Source organism: Schistocerca americana, chromosome 1 (assembly GCF_021461395.2).
Source record: "Schistocerca americana isolate TAMUIC-IGC-003095 chromosome 1, iqSchAmer2.1, whole genome shotgun sequence".
In the NCBI taxonomy this organism is placed as follows: domain Eukaryota; kingdom Metazoa; phylum Arthropoda; class Insecta; order Orthoptera; family Acrididae; genus Schistocerca; species Schistocerca americana.
In genome coordinates this window covers 347,727,761-347,748,391 of record NC_060119.1, presented here as the reverse complement: position 1 = coordinate 347,748,391, position 20,631 = coordinate 347,727,761, and the positions used below count along the sequence as shown (strand labels likewise).

Genomic DNA, 20,631 nt, shown 5'->3' with positions numbered 1-20,631 from the left:
GCAAAAATTACTGGTTTCCTAAAACTTTCTGAAGTTAACTTGAAAATTTACGATAAATATAGATAGTACATGCTCCTCTTGAAAAGAAAAGTTAATGTAATGCAATATGCTCATTACGATATCTGATACAGTAACTAAACCACGAATGTCAGTTTAATACTACAGATTAGTTTATGCACAGGACAATGATAACCTGTGAAAATTCTCAAAAGTATTTGTGTATTTGCATTCATATATGCCAAAATTCATGATGATCTATTCTTTGGCAGTAATTATCATTTACAGATGCTGATTTGCTATGAAATAAATTATTTACAACTTCTGTAACTTAAAAAAAATTATGAAAATTTTCAAAAATATAGTTTTGAGTCCAAAAATTCTCAGAAATAACCTATTTCTCATGTAGTTATAGAATGAAATTAGCAAATGATTGTTTTCAATGAGGGTAGGCTTACTGTTCTCAAAAATTGTAAAAGAACACAAATAAGTTTTAGCCTACAGTTGACAATAACAGTACAAGTTTATCGCAGTACTCACAAATGTTTGAAATATCACAGTTTATCACTGTACAAACAACTATTGATACAAATAATGAAAGATTATGTTGAAGTGACACAAACAATAAAATATGTGAATTTAGAATTTCAAATCAGTACACAAATCTGGCACACATGATCTCATACAAAGGAAAATTCCAAAGTTGGTTTTTACATGTAAATAAAAAGGAAAATTGCACGAATTTTTTACTTACAGTTAACTGATTATGTGACAACTTATACACAGACGTGCCAGAGGTGAACACTTGGGTGTCATTTTACCTCAGTCAAAATTATGAAAATTTGCAGAACCAACAAAGCACATCTTTTGCCTGGAGCAGCTAGTAGTGCAAAATGCTGGTTAACTTAGGGTATACGCTGATTTGTAGCAGCGAAGAAAAAAAATGATATTACAGGAAGTTCATGACATAAGTTTCCCTTTAAATTTATTGAAAAATAAATGTCACTGTGGCAAAGTGTCCATCATACATTGTTCAATACACAAGAACAATTTATGTTACTAACGTTTCTTTGAATAACAATATTGAAACTTCCTTAATGGAGCAATAGGTAAAAAACCTATAGTGGACTGTTTGTTGAGACATGTAACAGGAAATAGTATTCACCCAAGCTTTCAAGCTCTTGCTCTTTTCCTGGCAAAAGTACGGAATTTCACACACACAACAACACACATGCCCAAAAGTGCACTGATACTTGTCGATACTTGGTTATTGAAGGCAGTTGCCTGAGCTGACAGAAGAGGGGAGAGGGTAGGGAAGGCCATAAGAAGGGGTAGTGAGAAAGATGCAGGTGTTTGCAGAGATGACTTCATGGCCATGCAGCAAGACAAAAGGAGTTCAGAGGGTGGCAGAGGGCGGAGTGAAAAAAAGTTAAAGAAAGAGGAAGAGGGGGAAAGGGGTGGGGAGGTGAAGAAAGTGAAAGTGTACTCCATTCATCTTGTTGTTCAACTGCAGACTTATCAGTGCAAAGACCTGCCTTTTACCCGTTACCCTTTCTTTTGTCCTTCCCTACCCCCCTACCCCCCCCCCCCCCCCCCACCATCAACTCAGGCAATTGCTGTCAGTAATCGAAAATCAATCCTCAGTCCCACCGTGACCATGGGAGTGCGCATTTGGCTGTCTGTGTGGTTGTATGTGTGAATGTGTGTACTGTTGCTAGAGAAAGAGCAAAATCTCAAAAGCCAGTGTGAATGCTGTTTCCTGTTACATGTGTCTATACTGCTCATATCAGTCTGCTGTAGGTAGGTGGTTACCTCACTGTAAAAATTATAAATCATAATATAATAAATAAATTTGTATGCAGATGCTCCATATTAAATTTAAAAAAAGTGGTTACATGTGTGAATGTGTGTACTTTTGATTGAGAAAGGCCAAGAGATTGAAAGCTAATGTGGGTGCTGTTTCCAGTTATGTGTGTCTATGCTCCATGCATCAGTCTGCTATGGTTGAGTAGTAATCTTTCCCTTATTTTAAGTAATGTTCCTATGGTGACTATCACTCTAGAAATTATAAATCATAATGTAATTAAAAATTAATGATATCAATATAATAGAGGGAAACATTCCACGTGGGAAAAATTATATATAAAAACAAAGATGAGGTGACTTACCGAACGAAAGCGCTGGCAGGTCGATAGACACACAAACAAACACAAACATACACACAAAATTCAAGCCTTCGCAACAAACTGTTGCCTCATCAGGAAAGAGAGAAGGAGAGGGAAAGACGAAAGGATTTGGGTCCCAAGGGAGAGGGCAAGGAGCCACCCCAATCCCGGGAGCGGAAAGACCCATCCCAGGGGGAAAAAAGGACGGGTACACACTCGCACGCACACACACACATCCATCCACACATACACAGACACAAGCAGACATATTTAAAGACAAAGAGTTTGGGCAGAGATGTCAGTCGAGGCAGAAGTGCAGAGGCAAAGATGTTGTTGAATGACAGGTGAGGTATGAGTGGCGGCAACTTGAAATTAGCGGAGATTGAGGCCTGGTGGATAACCGTCTGGGTTATCTGGATACTTCCCACTAACACCAACGTATCCGAACTCCGGAGATGGGAACTTGCTCTTCAGTATATCCTCTCTTCCCGTTATCCACCAGGCCTCAATCTCCGCTAATTTCAAGCTGCCGCCACTCATACCTCACCTGTCATTCAACAACATCTTTGCCTCTGCACTTCTGCCTCGACTGACATCTCTGCCCAAACTCTTTGTCTTTAAATATGTCTGCTTGTGTCTGTGTATGTGTGGATGGATGGATGTGTGTGTGTGTGTGTGTGTGCGCGAGTGTGTACCCGTCCTTTTTTCCCCCTGGGGTGGGTCTTTCCGCTCCCAGGATTGGGGTGGCTCCTTGCCCTCTCCCTTGGGACCCACACCCTTTCGTCTTTCCCTCTCCTTCTCTCTTTCCTGATGAGGCAACAGTTTGTTGCGAAGGCTTGAATTTTGTGTGAATGTTTGTGTTTGTTTGTGTGTCTATCGACCTGCCAGCGCTTTCGTTCGGTAAGTCACCTCATCTTTGTAATTAAAAATTTGTAGACACCTGCTGCATATTAAAGAAATAAAAAAATATTTTACTGCTTTATCATCTATTTTGTAACAAATTTAATGAATACACTTCCCAAAAATTAAAGTAGGATGGAAGTAAAGAAAAAGAGGAAAGAAAATTGAAATTCGTATATGATCTGGATCAGAACATGGCCCACAGTGTGAAAGCCTGGAGCTTTACGCACTATGCTGCCATGCTTTTTCTACACTCCTAGAAATTGAAATAAGAACACCGTGAATTCATTGTCCCAGGAAGGGGAAACTTTATTGACACATTCCTGGGGTCAGATACATCACATGATCACACTGACAGAACCACAGGCACATAGACACAGGCAACAGAGCATGCACAATGTCGGCACTAGTACAGTGTATATCCACCTTTCGCAGCAATGCAGGCTGCTATTCTCCCATGAAGACGATCGTAGAGATGCTGGATGTAGTCCTGTGGAACGGCTTGCCATGCCATTTCCAGCTGGCGCCTCAGTTGGACCAGCGTTCTTGCTGGACGTGCAGACCGCGTGAGATGACGCTTCATCCAGTCCCAAACATGCTCAATGGGGGACAGATCCGGAGATCTTGCTGGCCAGGGTAGTTGACTTACACCTTCTAGAGCACGTTGGGTGGCACGGGATACATACGGACGTGCATTGTCCTGTTGGAACAGCAAGTTCCCTTGCCGGTCTAGGAATGGTAGAACGATGGGTTTGATGACGGTTTGGATGTACCGTGCACTATTCAGTGTCCCCTCGACGATCACCAGTGGTGTACGGCCAGTGTAGGAGATCGCTCCCCACACCATGATGCCGGGTGTTGGCCCTGTGTGCCTCGGTCGTATGCAGTCCTGATTGTGGCGCTCACCTGCACGGCGCCAACCACGCATACGACCATCATTGGCACCAAGGCAGAAGCGACTCTCATCGCTGAAGACGACACGTCTCCATTCGTCCCTCCATTCACGCCTGTCGCGACACCACTGGAGGCGGGCTGCACGATGTTGGGGCGTGAGGGGAAGACGGCCTAACGGTATGCGGGACCGTAGCCCAGCTTCATGGAGACGGTTGCGAATGGTCCTCGCCGATACCCCAGGAGCAACAGTGTCCCTAATTTGCTGGGAACTGGCGGTGCGGTCCCCTACGGCACTGCGTAGGATCCTACGGTCTTGGCGTGCATCCGTGCGTCGCTGCGGTCCGGTCCCAGGTCGACGGGCACGTGCACCTTCCGCCGACCACTGGCGACAACATCGATGTACTGTGGAGACCTCACGCCCCACGTGTTGAGCAATTCGGCGGTACGTCCACCCGGCCTCCCGCGTGCCCACTATACGTCCTCGCTCAAAGTCCGTCAACTGCACATACGGTTCACGTCCACGCTGTCGCGGCATGCTACCAGTGTTAAAGACTGCGATGGAGCTCCGTATGCCATGGCAAACTGGCTGACACTGACGGCGGCGGTGCACAAATGCTGTGCAGCTAGCGCCATTCGACAGCCAACACCGCGGTTCCTGGTGTGTCCGCTGTGCCGTGCGTGTGATCATTGCTTGTACAGCCCTCTCGCAGTGTCCGGAGCAAGTATGGTGGGTCTGACACACCGGTGTCAATGTGTTCTTTTTTCCATTTCCAGGAGTGTATATTCAGTGTTATTTCAGTGAGTTTTAAACTGATGTCATCCAACTTCTGAGGATGCTGTCTCCTGAACGAAGTCCCACCAGGCAAATGATTTTGGAGTGAAGAAACCTAGCACCTTAGAACTCATCATCATTCAGTTTGACCACTGTGCCTTTCCCTTGGCAGAGCTTTTTTGTTAGCCTTGAAATCGAATTGGGGGAGACATTAGCTGTGAAGTTCTCACAAAGTTGTTATTCCTTTGTACTGTCCATAATGTCACAGAATTTTCTGCCCCAAACCACATTTATCCATATCTTTAATAGTGCATGTATTGTGTGCACTTTCCTGTTTTTCTTTTAAATACCGAAACATGGCTGTACTGAGTCATGTGACCTAGTTAGTTCCTGCAGCTGCTGGCTCTAGGGTTTTCTTTGCTGCATTATACTTTTTATGGCATAATAACAAAATTACTCAAATTTTTTTTTATGTTTATAAATAAGATGGTGTAACATTATTTGTAATTGAAGTACTGTAGTGAATTACGTAAACAAAACATCTTAATTTCTTTGTTTCTTCCATCTCTAATGATCTCATTGTGAATGAGACATTAGACTCTAATCTTCCTGCTTGCCTTCCTTCCTTCCTTTCTTCTTTTTTCCTTTTCACTTCTATAACTTTACCCTCCTCTGCTGCACCTATCACAGGTAGAGTGTTGTAAACTTTGGTTGCTCAATATTCTAAAAGCCAGTTGCACAAACAGCTGCCATCCTGCATCATCTTGAACCCTTTGTCATAGTTCTTGTTTCATCACTGGGATCTGTTTCTCCTGTATTTTCCATCTATTTATTTTCACATTTAATTCTCCTGTGAATACAAACATCACTTACATTTCTTTTTAACCTTCTGTCCTTCCCTCCCAACCTTGCAAATTTGAGTCCTTTTTGTATATTTAGATAGATTTAGATTATCAGTTCGTTTGAAATTAACTCCATTGCTGGTTTTTCATATTCGTTTCCTCTTTCACGACCAGTGTCATATCATTCTCATGAGAGTCACTAATTATTATACACCTCCCAGTTCAGAAGACTCACCTTCATCCTATCAAAACTCTAGTCCCATACACTCTTCCCAAACTCCTGCCTGCCACTTTGTATCCCTCCTAATGGAATTACCATAAAATTTGGGAATGATAAGTTGTGGTAAAATGTAAGTAATTTGGGAATAAATATAACAATTGACTGAATATTAGAGATATTGAGTCATCTAGAGAACTGAAAACTTTGGTGGACAAATTCTTTTTTTAAGTTAGCATACGCACACAAGCATGTTCATGTACACAAGCACAGGCGTCTTTGCCCTCCTCCCCCCCACCCACCCACCACCACGCACACACACACACACACACACACACACACAACTTCTTGACATCTAAATACACTGTCAGCTGGTAAAATGTTGCTCTCTCTCTCTCTCTCTCTCTCTCTCTCTCTCTCTCTCTCTCTTGTGTGTGTGTGTGTGTGTGTGTGTGTGTGTGTGTGTGTGTGTGTGTGTACTGTAGCTTCAAAAGGATTCATCTGAAAGGTAGCAGAGTTTTCAATCATATTTGTGTGTGTATCAAAAATTCAGTGCCTTTACTATTCAGTGAGTTGTACTTTACTGTAAAAGTATACAGTTTACCATAAAAATTTATAGTCATTGGATGCTACCCATTCTTTAACAAAGATTTTGACTTTTTTGATTCCGTCAGTCCACATCCCTAACTACTCTAGTATTACATAATGACACAATTTTTTGTCCAGGTCTTATTTAACTCCATATTTCTTTAGCAGAATTCTTTCCCCGTGGTATTAAGTTCCTGCATCACATCTCTGAGAGAGAGAGGTCCTTGTTCTCCAGCAGCTGAAATAACATTCTTAATGCCATATGAGGGAACACTATGAGCCTAGTTATTTCTTACTCTTCCCTGAGGGGACAACAATGCATAAAAAGATGCATCACTCTATCCATCATCCCACAATCTCCTGATTTCTATCTTACTGCTCTCTTCTGCCTCTCACATCCCCAGAAACTTTCTTCACCCTCCATAAGATGCATTATTACTGAAAACTGTTATCAGATTCTCTCAACACTGGTGTTGACGTATGCCCAAAAGAACCTAATTACTGAAGAAGTCTGTCTCGAAAGGCCTGCTCTGGGCTAGACTTGTTAAGAATGTGCTTTCTGTTGTTCTTTGCCTTCAGTGCAAGTATTTCTTCATTATTCATCCTACAGAGCATAGCCAACCAATAACACACATTAAACAATATCTCAAACAGTTCTGACCTACCTCCATCACTGGTACCCCCCCCCCCCCCCCTCACACACACACACACACACACACACACACACACACACACACACATTGCACTTATCATCTAGGAATTCCTCACCTCCAACCTGTTGTCACCCTCCTTTCTCATATCACTTCCTAGTGATCCCAAGATCACAGTCATTGAATTCACAGCAATCTTTCCACATACTGTACTTCACTACCATCACACCATCATTAACCATAGTGATTATGTGACCAGTGGTCTCCACTAGCTTTCCAGAAATCTCTGCTTACAAATATTACCATTGTGATCCTATCCTAAAAATTGAGCATAACTCAGTAGCTTCTCAGAATATTGTTTTCGTCCCCTGACCCTGTCTCCATCCTAACATCAGCAGCACCTCTCCCACCCCCATACAACAGCCATTTACCTGCTGCCCCAGCCCCAACTTCACTGTTTCGCTACTGATCCACCTTATGTATGATTTGTGTGTGTGTGTGTGTGTGTGTGTGTGTGTGTGTGTGTGTGTGTGTAAGAATACATCAGGTACCACTGTCATTACTGTTTTTTCTGTTCCATTCACAAATAGTGCATGAGAAGAATGAATGTCAGTAAAACTCTAGGTGTGAACTTGGATTTCTACAATTTTACCGTGATGGTCACACCACAAAATGTATACAGGAGAAAATAATATGTCACCTGACTGTTTCTGGAACATAACCCTCCTGGGGTTTTAAAGGATATCTCTTCATGATGTACAACACCTCTCTTGAAACATCATTAATGGGCTATGAGGAACAACTTTGTGTCAATCTCACACTTCACTAATTTCCATTATTAAGCGTGGCAAGTGATATTTAATGAGGATTTTATATTACTATCTCTGCCGTTTATGAATTGCATTTCATTGTAGTTGTTCTAGCGAATCTCAGTCTGGTATTACAATAACTTAAGTTGACTCTGTATCCATTCTCCAAAATATTTTGTGAGGTTGATACTGTTTTCTGTGCTTAATCAAGAAACATGTATCAAGAAGTGATTGGTCATTCTACGTCTTTATGATTTTTAAAGTGGGAGTTTATGTGCCCATTCAATAGAGCAGTCCCATATTAGTTTAATCTGATATTCATTTTACTGATATGTATTGAAGGGACAGTAAAATTCGAAGAATAACCAGTATTCTAGCAGCAAAAGCACTGTCCTGACCCGCACTGACTTCTGCAGTCAAGCTTGCAGCCCTACTGAATTGCTGCTGGAGCACTGGTTATTCTTCATGTTTTACTGACCCTGTTAATACATATTGATGAAATGAATTTCAGACTAGATTAATTTGGAAGTTTTCTATCAAATGGGCATGTAAAATTCCAATTTAAAAATTATTTTGTTTGTAATGGGAAACAAAATGACACTATCTGTTGACTCTGGGCATCACATGAAGAGGTGATGAGCAATATTTGTTTGAGGTGACTCCAACTACAAAATGCAAAACCAAAATTGTAAATATCTGCTGAAATACTTGAGAAAATGTGCTTGATGACTCGCAGGATAGACATCCAGTATATATCATGAACAATAACAACACTGTTTCTTTCATTTGCTATAGTCTCAATTTATATCTTTATTCTGCACTGTTAAGAACATGTTGACCGTTGTCTCAAACAAATTGTCTGCAATCACCCTTCTGAAATCTAAGACGTTAATCACTTCCTGTACTGTCTTTCAAATTTTTTTGTCCTGTTGCCACCAGATTCCTTGCTTGCCAGTGTAAATTCTATGTCCCTGTACAGCCATGCTCCTACTCCCGTGAAATTGCTACCATGGGATATTATGTGGACCATTGTCCTCTAGGCACCAAAACTACCACCTCCCCCCTAATGCTTTTGAATAGCAACACATTGACTCATAAGCATGTCACCTTTGAAAGCCAAATCATCAAACAAATCCTTGGAGCAACATTTGTTATCCTACCCAGATACCTACACTCATCGTCCAAAGCAGTGTTATTTGGTTCCATAAAGCTGCAAGAATTCAAATCTAACCAAACTTCGCCTTCTGCTCATATTTTGGCAGTAAATTGTTCAGCCATCTTTGGAGCTAGCTGTAAAGTCTGATGGTAAAATACTCCCATTTACCTTATATACTGGAGTGTGAGCCAATCATGCATATGTACAGGGAAAATCATAGTGGAAGAAACGGCACGAGGGCTACAGATATATGCTACAAAGGTACCCTCTTTGTAGGATGTTGTGTCGCAAATTCTGGTCAATAGAGGGGCAGCACCATTCCTGTGACAGGTAACTATTCACAGTGTTGGATTCCACACTTCATTGTGGTTGAACCCATCATCACCACTAATTGAATCTACCATAAAATGATTTCCATTGGCTTCCTTGAATCCCAGAAGATCCTTATGTGGATGATCCTTATCAACAACCTAGATGCGAGTCCTGTCCCGTAAGATTTGTCTGCTACCCCCTATTGCATTCTGGTAACAGTTAAAGATATACTAGTATGGCAGCAGCTGCACCTTATTCTGATTGTGCTGCAATTACTGTGCAACTTTCTGTGTGGACATGACTAACCGACTCTCTACCCACATGTATGAGCGTCACCCAGCCTTTAAACCACAAAATCAACCATCTAGTTTCTGAATCAGCTGAACACCATACCACCAATACCTTTAAGAGTTGCCACGGTATCCATGCTATTTGGATTCCTCCATCACCCTCTTCCTCACATGTGAACACTTTGTACTCCCACTTCCCTGGAATCTCCCTCCCTCCCTCTCTCCCTCCCTCCCTCCCTCCCTCGTCTCTCCTCCTCCCTCCCCCTCCACTCTCATGTGAATAACCTTTACTTAAATCAACTGATAGTGAGTGGTTGTCTGTCCTTTCTTTTTTTCACAAATGTATGTATCACAGTTTCTGGAGCTGAAGTATAAGGAGTAATCAAAAAAGTTCCAGTTTGAGGGCATTGCTGTAGCATATGTGTGTGCGGTAAATGCAGAACTGTGAACTTTGGTGACATTATTACCAAATGTGCTCAAAACAGGACCAACATTTTGTTTTCTTGTTTGGGCTGCCAAAGAACAAACACCAGTAGATATCCATCAGAGAATGAAGAAAGCGTATGGAACAGCATGTGTTGAAAACCACCATTGTGGAATGGTGTGCCAAGTTCTATGCTGGTCGCGATTTGACAGAAAACACTCACCTGTCACAAATGTCGTAACGCAGAAGTTACACCAACGCACGAGGGAGACACTTGTGTGCCGTCCTATAGTTCTGATCTTTACCCATGTGATTAGCATGCATTCAGGCCCCTAAAAAAGACCTTCGTAGGTCAGTGATTCCTGATGGACGAGGATGTGCAGCAGGCTGTTACAGACTTCTACACACAGCAAGACACGGTGTTTTACCAAATTGGTATCTTCAACAAGGTTTGTTGGTGAGAATGTTTGCTTCTAGTGGTTTCAGGTGTGGGAGTTTGAAACTTCGTATGTCGCTGATAGAAATATCTTCTGTAATTCTTTCAGACTCCTTGAACTTCAATTTACCTGAGTCATCATTTATTATATATGCATAGGATGTACACACAATAGTTTGTTTCAGTAAATAGTACAGTCTTGCAGCACTGTGACTATATTCGCATGAGTTTCTCCAGATAAATTGTAGTTGTGAAAATGACAATCTGGAAATATGATATGTTAGCAGAATGATAACATTCATGACTATATGTTCTTGTCTCACAGTGACATTTCTTGTTTGGTTGTTCGTATGGTGTAATTTTTTATGTACAGTTATTTTGGCATGGTAGCGTAAGTGGAAGTTTATATGTGCAATTCAGTGCTTTATTTAGGAAAGGCATATTAAGCCATTAAAATATTTTTATCCAGGGAAATTTTTTAGGAGGCAGGTGTCTTTAAATGTGGTGAGATGGTGGTAGTCTCTATGTATAAAGCATAAGAACACAGTACTTGTCTGTAATGGAAGTTGATTTTAGTTTTTTGACATAACAAGGCAATCTATGGATTAAAAATTTAATGAGAAATATGATATGTCAAAATACAGCTCTTCCTTTATTGTAAGAATGTGCTATTGTATCACTAAAATAACAGGTTCTGGAGTATGGCGTGCTGTGCAATCCACGCTGTCCAATATCTGAAGCCCATGTAAATTTTCTTTTATTTATATAACTAAAACGAATTCTTTGTGGTTGCAAAATTTTCTTAAACAAATAATATAATTGGTCATAGTACTGACCATTTTTCTTAGCAACAACTTTCAAGAAATATATGGTATTGATGAATAAATATATAAATCAACAAAAAAGCTTAAAAATTAATAAGAGGCTGCAGTTGTATGGTTTAGATTTTAGGCATCAGTTTTTTTTCATTTGTTCTCATAGCTATGCCACATTTAACAGTTTTCTTGTTTGAATGGCGAGTGTTAAATATTTGTTCAAATGTTCTGAATCTGTATTCAGCTTGCATACATGTTTAAGGTTTTGTAAGTGATGCTGCTCTGCCCACTGATATGGATGGATGTGTAGTTGCTGGTACTGGTAGTGGTGGTGGTGGTGGTGGTGGTGGTGAAGATTCAGACTATTACACACCAGAAGACCCAGCAACAACAATACTCAGTCCTTTGCATTCAGAAAAGGTAAGCCATCTTATACAGAGCAACAGTGTTGCTAGAGTGGGAAAGGGGGCAGGGAGATAGAATGTAATTGGTTTCACAGTACAATTACTTGAATTTACAAATTTAGGTACATGAAATGTAAAACTGGTAACTGTGTAGTACTGTAACAATAATAATGTACCTTGATGATTTTCACGGGCTTGCAGCCGGGTTCCATCGTCCTGACGACAACACGATATTTCGGCGGACCATCTGGCCGCCATCTTCAGGTGAGATTGAGTGTACAATCACGCCGGAACTGAAGAGACCTCAGATTTGGCGACTCCTTTATACAGCGGGTACCCGCTGTACAAAGGAGTCACCGAATCTGAGGTCTCTTCAGTTCCGGTGGGATTGTGCACTCAATCTCACCTGAAGATGGCGGCCAGATGGTCCGCCGAAATATCGTGTTGTCGTCAGGACGATGTAACCCGGCTGTAAACCCGTGAAAATCATCAGTATTTGATACGCCGGGAAAATCTACGCTATCACATAATGTACCTTGCATAACTGCAAGTTGATTCTGTATTTCTGTTTTTATGTAATTTTTGTACACATGTATTTCTTTGGGGAATGTAGTAACGATACTTGGTGATTTTGAAAACAGCCTCTTAGACAGGGCTGGTTATCTTTCAGATTCACATAAAAATTTTGCTATCACTATTTAGAGGTATAACAGGTTCTGAAGGCCATATAATAATTTGTTGTGCTTTTGTGTTTGTGGCTGTACACATGGTTTGCCTACCCTGAAGTAGAAGTAACCTTCGTCAGTGATACATGTCGCCTCTGTGGTTTACTGGTAGGGATCTAGCGCCACTGATACAGACATTCTGGCTTACATTCCTGACAATCACCTTTTGCTTGTAGTGGAACAGAATACACTGAGCCTTGGGAGCCTAAATAAGAAGCTTAAATGACCTTTGTCTGTAGTGGAACAGAATACACTCTGTCTTAGAGCCCAAATGAGAAGCTTAAATAAGTAGCAATTATCTCATTGATCTAGCAGCTATTCACGGTAATTATTTATACAATCTTTTCAAGGTTACCTTATTATCAGTTTCTCTCTCTCTCTCTCTCTCTCTCTCTCTCTCTCTCTCTCTCTCTCTCTCTCACACACACACACACACACACACACACACACACACACACACACCAACAAACACATTGTAACACGCCTTTTGTACATGCATGATCTTAATCTTTCCCAGTGAATCAGTTGTTTGTGTTGCTCGGAGGTGTCCAGCCAGATACAGTTGTTTACATAAATGACTGCACTCAGTTAGACAGCTGAAATGCAAGTTCATTAGTTACACTGAAGGCAACGCCTCTTTGTTTAAATGCTCTTATCCACTGCTCAGTGGTAATCCTAACAAGAATCAGCACATGAGCAGGCACTGCCGTTATACGTGCCCACTGTGCTGGTACATCTGTTGTGGAAGTGTGTGTGTGTGTGTGTGTGTGTGTGTGTGTGTGTGTGTGCGCGCGCGCGCGTTCATGCACACATCCACACACACACAACACACACACAACACACACACTCATACACACACAGAGAGTAACTGAGTACTTTGACTACCGACAATTAACTGAAATACAATTTTGATGTCAAATAATTCCACACACTTTCACCAGCTTGTAGTCATTCACAAATTTTATCTTTAAAATGCTATTACCCAACTTCACATCAAAGTGTGAGTGATTTATTTATTTATAGGTGCTCCTTTCCAATTACTGTCATTTGTTTATACTTGGACCTTTCCAGTTACTATCATTTCTTTGCTGTAACTGTTTATGTCAGGTCTTACCCCTCATCATTATGTGAGAAACTTATTTCAGTAAAGGCACTCCACACTGCTAGTGACAGTTGCTCATTGTTTCTGAGAGCAAGTGAAAATATTTTTCTCATGGATGTGAAGCCTTGCTGACTGTGATTACAAAGTTTAGTTTAAATGATTGTGAGCAGAATACTACTATCTAAAGTAAATTGTAACTTATTAAAAATAAAAGAGTTAGCTATACTGTAAAGAGACCTTTCACAAGTAGATTTTTTCTTCATAGATGTGTTTACATGCCATTCACGAAATTTGATTATCGTTTAATTAAACTTAAGTTAGATTTCATATCTGGCACAACATAGTTAAGGCTAACCCTGTGTTCTAACAGTGTATATTTGGAATGTTTTAAATTATTTCAAGAGAAGTATCAGATCACTGTTATGCAATTGTACATTGTTAACTGGATGACAGTCTAACTATAGACCCACATTTTGTGTATAACTCATGATCCTACCAGAATGTCGTTGGTGCTCTGCAGCTTGGAGAAAAAGTACAAAAATGTCATGTTAATAATTATATAGCTGACATAAGCTGCTTTTTGGTGGTAGTTTTTCATTGGCAGTGTCTTGTATATACTGCTATTTTGTGTATGCCAAAGATAATGTGTCATCGTAAGCATATAATAATATGATTAAAGTAAGCGTATTCATGCAATCAGTACAAGAAATTTTTATGAGAATATGTAGTTGTCATTGGCAATTGCTGTACATCAATTGCCTTTGGCAACTACATATCCTCATAAAAATGTTTTCTTGATTGCAGGCCTGTTAAAAAAATTCTGGAACTTTGTCCACAAATTTTTGCTGCACATACCTTTTACTCATTGTGCATGGTCTCCTTTGAAAAACGCCCATCCACAATTGATACATCATTCCCAACACCATTTTCACTTCCAGAAGCAGTCTTGGTATGGCTCTTGCTGGATCGCGTGAAATGCTGTCTGTGAATTTTCTTTTATCTGATCTATCGTTGCAAATCTTTGTCCTTTCAACAGAGTTTTCAAAGAGTATGAAGAGTGAGGTAACACAATGATTTTGTTTTTTGTGCGGTCATCACACACCAACGGGGATGAATGTATGGGTGCGTCCTGAATTGTCTCGCAATGTTTGTGGCCGTTTCCTTCTCGCCTTTTTGCACAGGCGTCACAACACTTTGCATTAGTACCATTGCTTAACAGTTTGTGCCTGTGGCACAATTCATGATGATCTAGTCCTTCAAAGTCAAAGAAAACAATCAGCACAGCTTTAACATTTTACCTGATCTGACAAGCTTTTTTTGGTCTTGGAGAGCCCTTCCTGACCCATTGTGAAGATTGAACCTCAGTCTCAATATCATAACCATAGGCTTATGTCTCATCACCAGTTATGATTCTCTTAAGGAACATCTCGCTCTCATTTGCATGATCCAAAAGCCCTTCACAGATTGTGAGGCAAAGGTCTTTTTGGCCTTGACTCATGAGCTATGGGACAAACTTGGCATGCACAATTTCATTGACATTGCTGACATGAGCGTCATCAGTAGACGTCGAAGGGCATCCTGAGCAATGATCATCTTTAACTTCTGTCTGGCCATTCTTAAACTATGTGAACCACTCATGACACTGAATACAGCTTAAGCGTTTATCACTGTAGGCTTCCTGCATCATTTAAAGTGTCTCTGTAAATGTTTTCTTCAGTTTAACGCAAAACGTAATGCAGACGTATTGCTCTTTTAACTCTGCCATCTCGAAATTTGCAAACTGTGTGACACAACATTCTACTTAATACAGCACATAACAATAACTAACAGACACACAACAACAACAATGAAATTTCTGGCACTTACACATTAAACAAAAGCATGTGCAGGGATGCCAACTGCACTTTGCTCTAACGCACCACCGGTGCAAAATTATGAATGTTCCAGAACTCTTTGAACAGACTTTCTATATTCATACAGGCATATATAAATCATATAATCATATTATTATATGATTATTATGAAAAATAGTCTTTGGCATATGCTAAAAAGCAGTACATGTAAGATACTGCCGATGATGGGTGAATGCCCGAAATTAATCTGACGAAATATGCTGCCATCAAAAAGCAGCTTGCAAATACATAATTATTAATATGACATATTTTCAAATCCTTCCTACAAGTTATGACAATTGACTTTTGTATTTGCATGGGCTTTCCAGCGCAAGAAGTTACTTCTGCTCTTGCAGTGTAACAGAATGAACTATTCTTACCAATAAATTTTCCAAGGTAAAGATTACAGGTACATAACTGTTACATAGTAACTGACTTCTGCCATGAGTAACCATAGTTAAACTGATAAGCTAAGTTCAAACGATTCAAAGCTTAGAATTTAAAGTGAACAACCATTTTGATACAATACTGGTTTTGCAATCCCAGTGAACTACTATTGAATCGATACAGTTGGGAAAACTGTCACCTTGTAACTGCTTGATTGATCCTTTATATTCACCCTTTTTTGCATAAAAGCATAATCAGTGGTTTAATGAAAAATTTGCAAGTAATCAGTTTTGTAATTAAATTTTAATGGGGATATCCATCATTAATTTAGTACTTATACAGGAAACTCAGTTTTGCTGCTCCTATTTTTACTCTCTTTCTGTTCTAATCCTGTTTCCACAGAGAAAGTCAACTTAAAGTATTCGTATATACATGCCAGTTGCGATTGTTTTTGTCTGAGAGAAGGTGCAATGTATTCATCATAATTTCATGTCTTCTGCTGTGGTAGTCCTGTTGTTGAATTATTTTATTAATGGCATGCTACTGAGTTTCCAAGATTTTTTTTTATGCTACAACAGTCTGCTATGTAGGATTGTCTCTGTGTGTCTAATCATTGTGTCCTTATTTCTATTGGGTTATAACTGTGTACCTGCAACACACGCACAAGCACAAGCACAAGCACAACTCACCCACACATGGCCACTGTCTCTGACCACAGAGACCAGACATCTGGTCCTCGGTCCAGCCTCAGTGGTCAGAGACAGTGGTCACCTGTGTATGAGTTGTGCTTGTGTGTCTGTGTATGTGTTATCTGCTTTAGAAGAAGGCCTTTGGGCTGGAAGCTCACATATTTAGGAGTCTTTTTGTTGTGCCGTGACTCAATATCTCCTCTGTATGGTGAGTATCCTTTTCAAAAAATTGTCATTATTCCATCCTGGATTTTCCATTGTTTGATTCCACAGATCCAGTTAATATTAATTAAACTGTGTAAATAATCCATGAAAAGGCATTTTTTTCTTTTATTAGACAAAATCTGTATTCTTTTTATTGTTAATGATATGAGTAAAGGCAATAAGCAACAACAAAGTATGTGCAGTGAGTAGCAACATAAAAACAAAGTTGAACACTGTGGCTTGACTTTTGAATATGTGCAGTGCACAAATATAGCACACCCACACTGTGCACATCAATACCCTATATGTTCCCATTCTCTCCTCCCTCCACTCTGTTCCTTCTCCTCCTCCTCTCTTCCCCTCCTACTCTCTCCCTATTGCTGTCCACCCTTCCCCATCTTTCCTCCACCTCTACCACCCCCCGCCCCCACAACACACACATAGGCGAACGAACTTGCGTGCGTGCACGAGCGCGGCCCGCCCCCCCCCCCCCCCCCCCCCACACACACACACACACACACAGGGAGAGAGGGGGGGGAGAGAGGTGGGAGACCTATTTTCATTGTGAAAAGACTTGTATTAATTGGTATGAGCTGTTGTCTTGTACTGCCTTGATAAACATGAAAGAAATGACGGACAAGAACAGCAAATTGGAGGGGAGTGAGGGATAGCAAAGAGAACATAGACGTCTTGCCAGTGGTGCAGGTGTGGGTAGTTGCAGCTGTTTAAAAGTTTAGCTACACTGTTTGGATTCGTGTTTATGTTGATATCTATTTCTCAACATTTTCTCCATATGATGAGGGTTTGTCTTTGTTCAAACCAGTATCTGTATTCTTCTTAGGATTTGCAGTTATTGCATGTATATTGTTAATGCTTCTTGTGAGAAGGTTTTACAGTGGCAAACTGTAGAGGGAAAGCTATTGTTACTAACCCTTTTTAATGTACGATTAGGAAGACATTTGCATGTGAAGAAAATTTTATCTTCATACATTAAAAAAATAACTTTTTTTACCATACGATAAGATTTATAAATATTGGTGATGTTCTCTTATGGTTTTTCATAGTTGGTGGAATACCTATTTTTACTATATGATAAAATTTGTAAATATTGGTACAGTCCACGGCTGGTTTTTCACAGTTGGTGAAATACATCCATGTTCAGACACAAACAGCCTATCACTTCTACTCATATTATTTAGTATTGTTGTGGACCACCTAACAACCATCATTAAAACTTCTAGGTACACTTATTCAATGCAGGGTCATCAGACTACTGGCCTGAGACGAACCTGCCAAATGTCAGTTGTTAACAGGGTGAGAAGTATGTGCAGATTTCTGCTTGATTAATGATTATTTTATTCCTCCTAATGTTTGTTTTCCTGTATGTTGATGCACACATGCTTTCCCAGTGAAATATTTCTGTGTGCTCCTCATTTTAATGCTGAACCTCAAAATATGTCCTGAATGTAAACTGATATGTTGCTTACAGCATGGTGTGTGTGTGTATCTTGTTTTTCACAACTGTGTTTTTGTTTCCTTTTCTGTCACAGACTAATGCAATCCATTCCCAATCATGTCATTCTGGACAGCTAACACAAATACATAGTAATGAATTACAGTTCCTTATTTTTCCTAAAAATGTAGTGGATCCACACTACTCTTTTGTTACCAGATGATTTTTTTTAATTTAATGACTGATATTCAGCTGAAATATGTTATTGTGTAGTTCAAGATGTTGTTTCTTTGGATCAATTTTTGCATTTCGAACTATCAACAGCATAAACTTGTTTCTATGTTACTTATTAAAGTTCATGAAATGTAGACACTGGATCCACTACAATATCTTGCACTGTTGCATCATATCCATTCCCTTGGACTTCATCCTGGCTGACATTTGAAAGCATGAGCTACATATCTCTGGGTGTGTGTAATATGCTATTTGAAATGTTTGAGTTGTTTTTGGCTAGTTTGTCACTTGTTTGCATATGCATGAGTTCATGCTGTGGCGCAAATGAGAAACATTATGAAAGTGAAGAAAACAGTAAGGTGTGAGAAGGGGACAGAAGGAGAACAAATAAAAATGAAAAAGTATCTGTTGTTCTTACTGTCTTGCTGGTGGGCTAATCTTATTAATGCTGGAGAGCAGTTCAAATACTCATGTGTCTCAACATAATTCAGTGTATCGTAAAATACATTGCTTTCATACTAGGATTAAATATCATGTATAATAATACTCTGTGGAACCATTGTGTTATAAATTTTCTTTGTTATCAGTTTCAAAAACCAAGAGTAGATAAAAATGAAATAATTTTGTGATCTCTCAATTTTTTTGGCACACGTAATTAAAGGTGCACTTCCAGGTGAATTGCATTTACATCTGCATGACTACTGTGCAGTTCACATTTAAGTGCTTGGCAGAGGGTTCTTAGAATCACTTTCAGACCATTTCTCGACCATATCACTCTCAAACCCCACATGGGGAAAATGAATGTATAAATCTTTCCATGCAAGCTCTGCTTTCTCTTATTTTATCACTGTGGTCATTTCTTCCTGTGTAATATGAGTCAGCAAAATATTTTGGCATTTTTAGGATGAAGTTGGTGAACAAAATTTTGTGCAGAGATCTCGCCGCAGTGAAACTCTCTTGTCATGTCCGTGATGCTATGTCCCCTATTTCATAATAATGCAAAACAAGCTGCCCTGCTTTGAACTTTTTCAGTGTCTTTCGTCAATTCTATCTGGCAAGAACCACATACTGCACAGCTATATTCCAGAAGAGGATGGACAAATATAGTGTTGGCAGCCTCTTCACTAGATTTGTTGCATCTTCTAACTGTTCTGCCAATAAAAGGCAGTTGTTGATTCCTCTTCCCCTTAACATTTTCTGTGTGATGGTTCCAATAAAAGTTGTTTGTAAGTGTAATCCACAGTTATTTAGGTGCATTGAATACCTTTAAATTTGTGTGATTTACAGGGTAACCAAAATTTAAAAGAATTATTTTTAGTAAGCATGTGGAGGACCTCACACATTTTATTGTTCTACGCCAATTGCCTCTTCTTGCACCATTTAGATATCAGTTTGCTATCATATTGATATTCCGATAAGTTTACTAGGTAGTAAATGACAGCATCATCTGCAGACAATCTAAGAGGGCTTCTCGATTATCTCCTAAATTGTTTGAATAGATTAAGAACAGCAGCGGGACTATAAGACCTCCTTGGGGGACCTCAGCCATCACTTCTGTTTCACTCTTACTATGAATTGGGACCTTTCTGAAAGGAAATCATGAATACAATCGCACAAGTGAGGAAATACTCCATAGGAACACAATTTGATCAGAATACGCATGTGAAGAATGGTATCAAAATACTTCTGCAAATCTATAAGTATGGAATCTACTTGAAATTTCCTATTGATTGCACTCATTACTTCTTCCAAGGTTCTCAAGTGTACTGCTGGATCAAATTGTTGAATGTCCACAATATTTCAGCAAATAACTTTTCTGCTGTATGAGCAGAGCATACACCTGGAAAGCCTCAGATCACATACTCATTACTTTGTGTGAAAAAAAAAAAAAAAAAAAAAAAAAAAAAAAAAAAAAAAAAAATTGCCAGTTGCATTTCACAAGAATGATATTTTCTATCTCCATGTTTGCTGTGTGGCAAGATCATTTACTTCAAGGTATTTTGTAATGTTTAAACACAGTATGTATTCCAAAACTCTACTGCAAACTGATGTCAGTGATATGGATCTATAATTCAATGGACTAATTCTGCTTTCTTTCTTGTCTATTGGTGTGACCTCTGCAATCTCCCAGTCTTGAGATACAAATCTGCCCTCAAGTGATTGGTTAATATGATTGCTAAGTATGGAGTTATTGTAACAGCATCCTCTGAAAGGAACCTGACTGATTTACAAACTATACTGAAGGCCTTTATTAAGGGATTTATGCTGCTTTGC

General features: G+C 39.7%; 1 protein-coding gene across 3 annotated transcripts in view; it reads left to right on the top strand.

The window, feature by feature from the left end:
• Window positions 1-20,631, top strand: part of LOC124599481 (probable E3 ubiquitin-protein ligase MGRN1) — a 168,909-nt gene that overhangs the window by 89,791 nt on the left and 58,487 nt on the right. Inside the window, exons 12-13 of one of the 3 annotated variants that reach the window (XM_047136082.1) lie at window positions 11,530-11,687; window positions 17,912-17,984. The exons of 1 other annotated variant lie outside the window; for it this stretch is intronic. In XM_047136082.1, coding sequence (XP_046992038.1) covers window positions 11,530-11,687; window positions 17,912-17,980 — 227 coding nt within the window. In that variant the 3' untranslated portion in view covers window positions 17,981-17,984. The remainder of the gene's footprint in view (window positions 1-11,529; window positions 11,688-17,911; window positions 17,985-20,631) is intronic. One more of the 3 variants, XM_047136081.1, reaches the window with a different exon arrangement.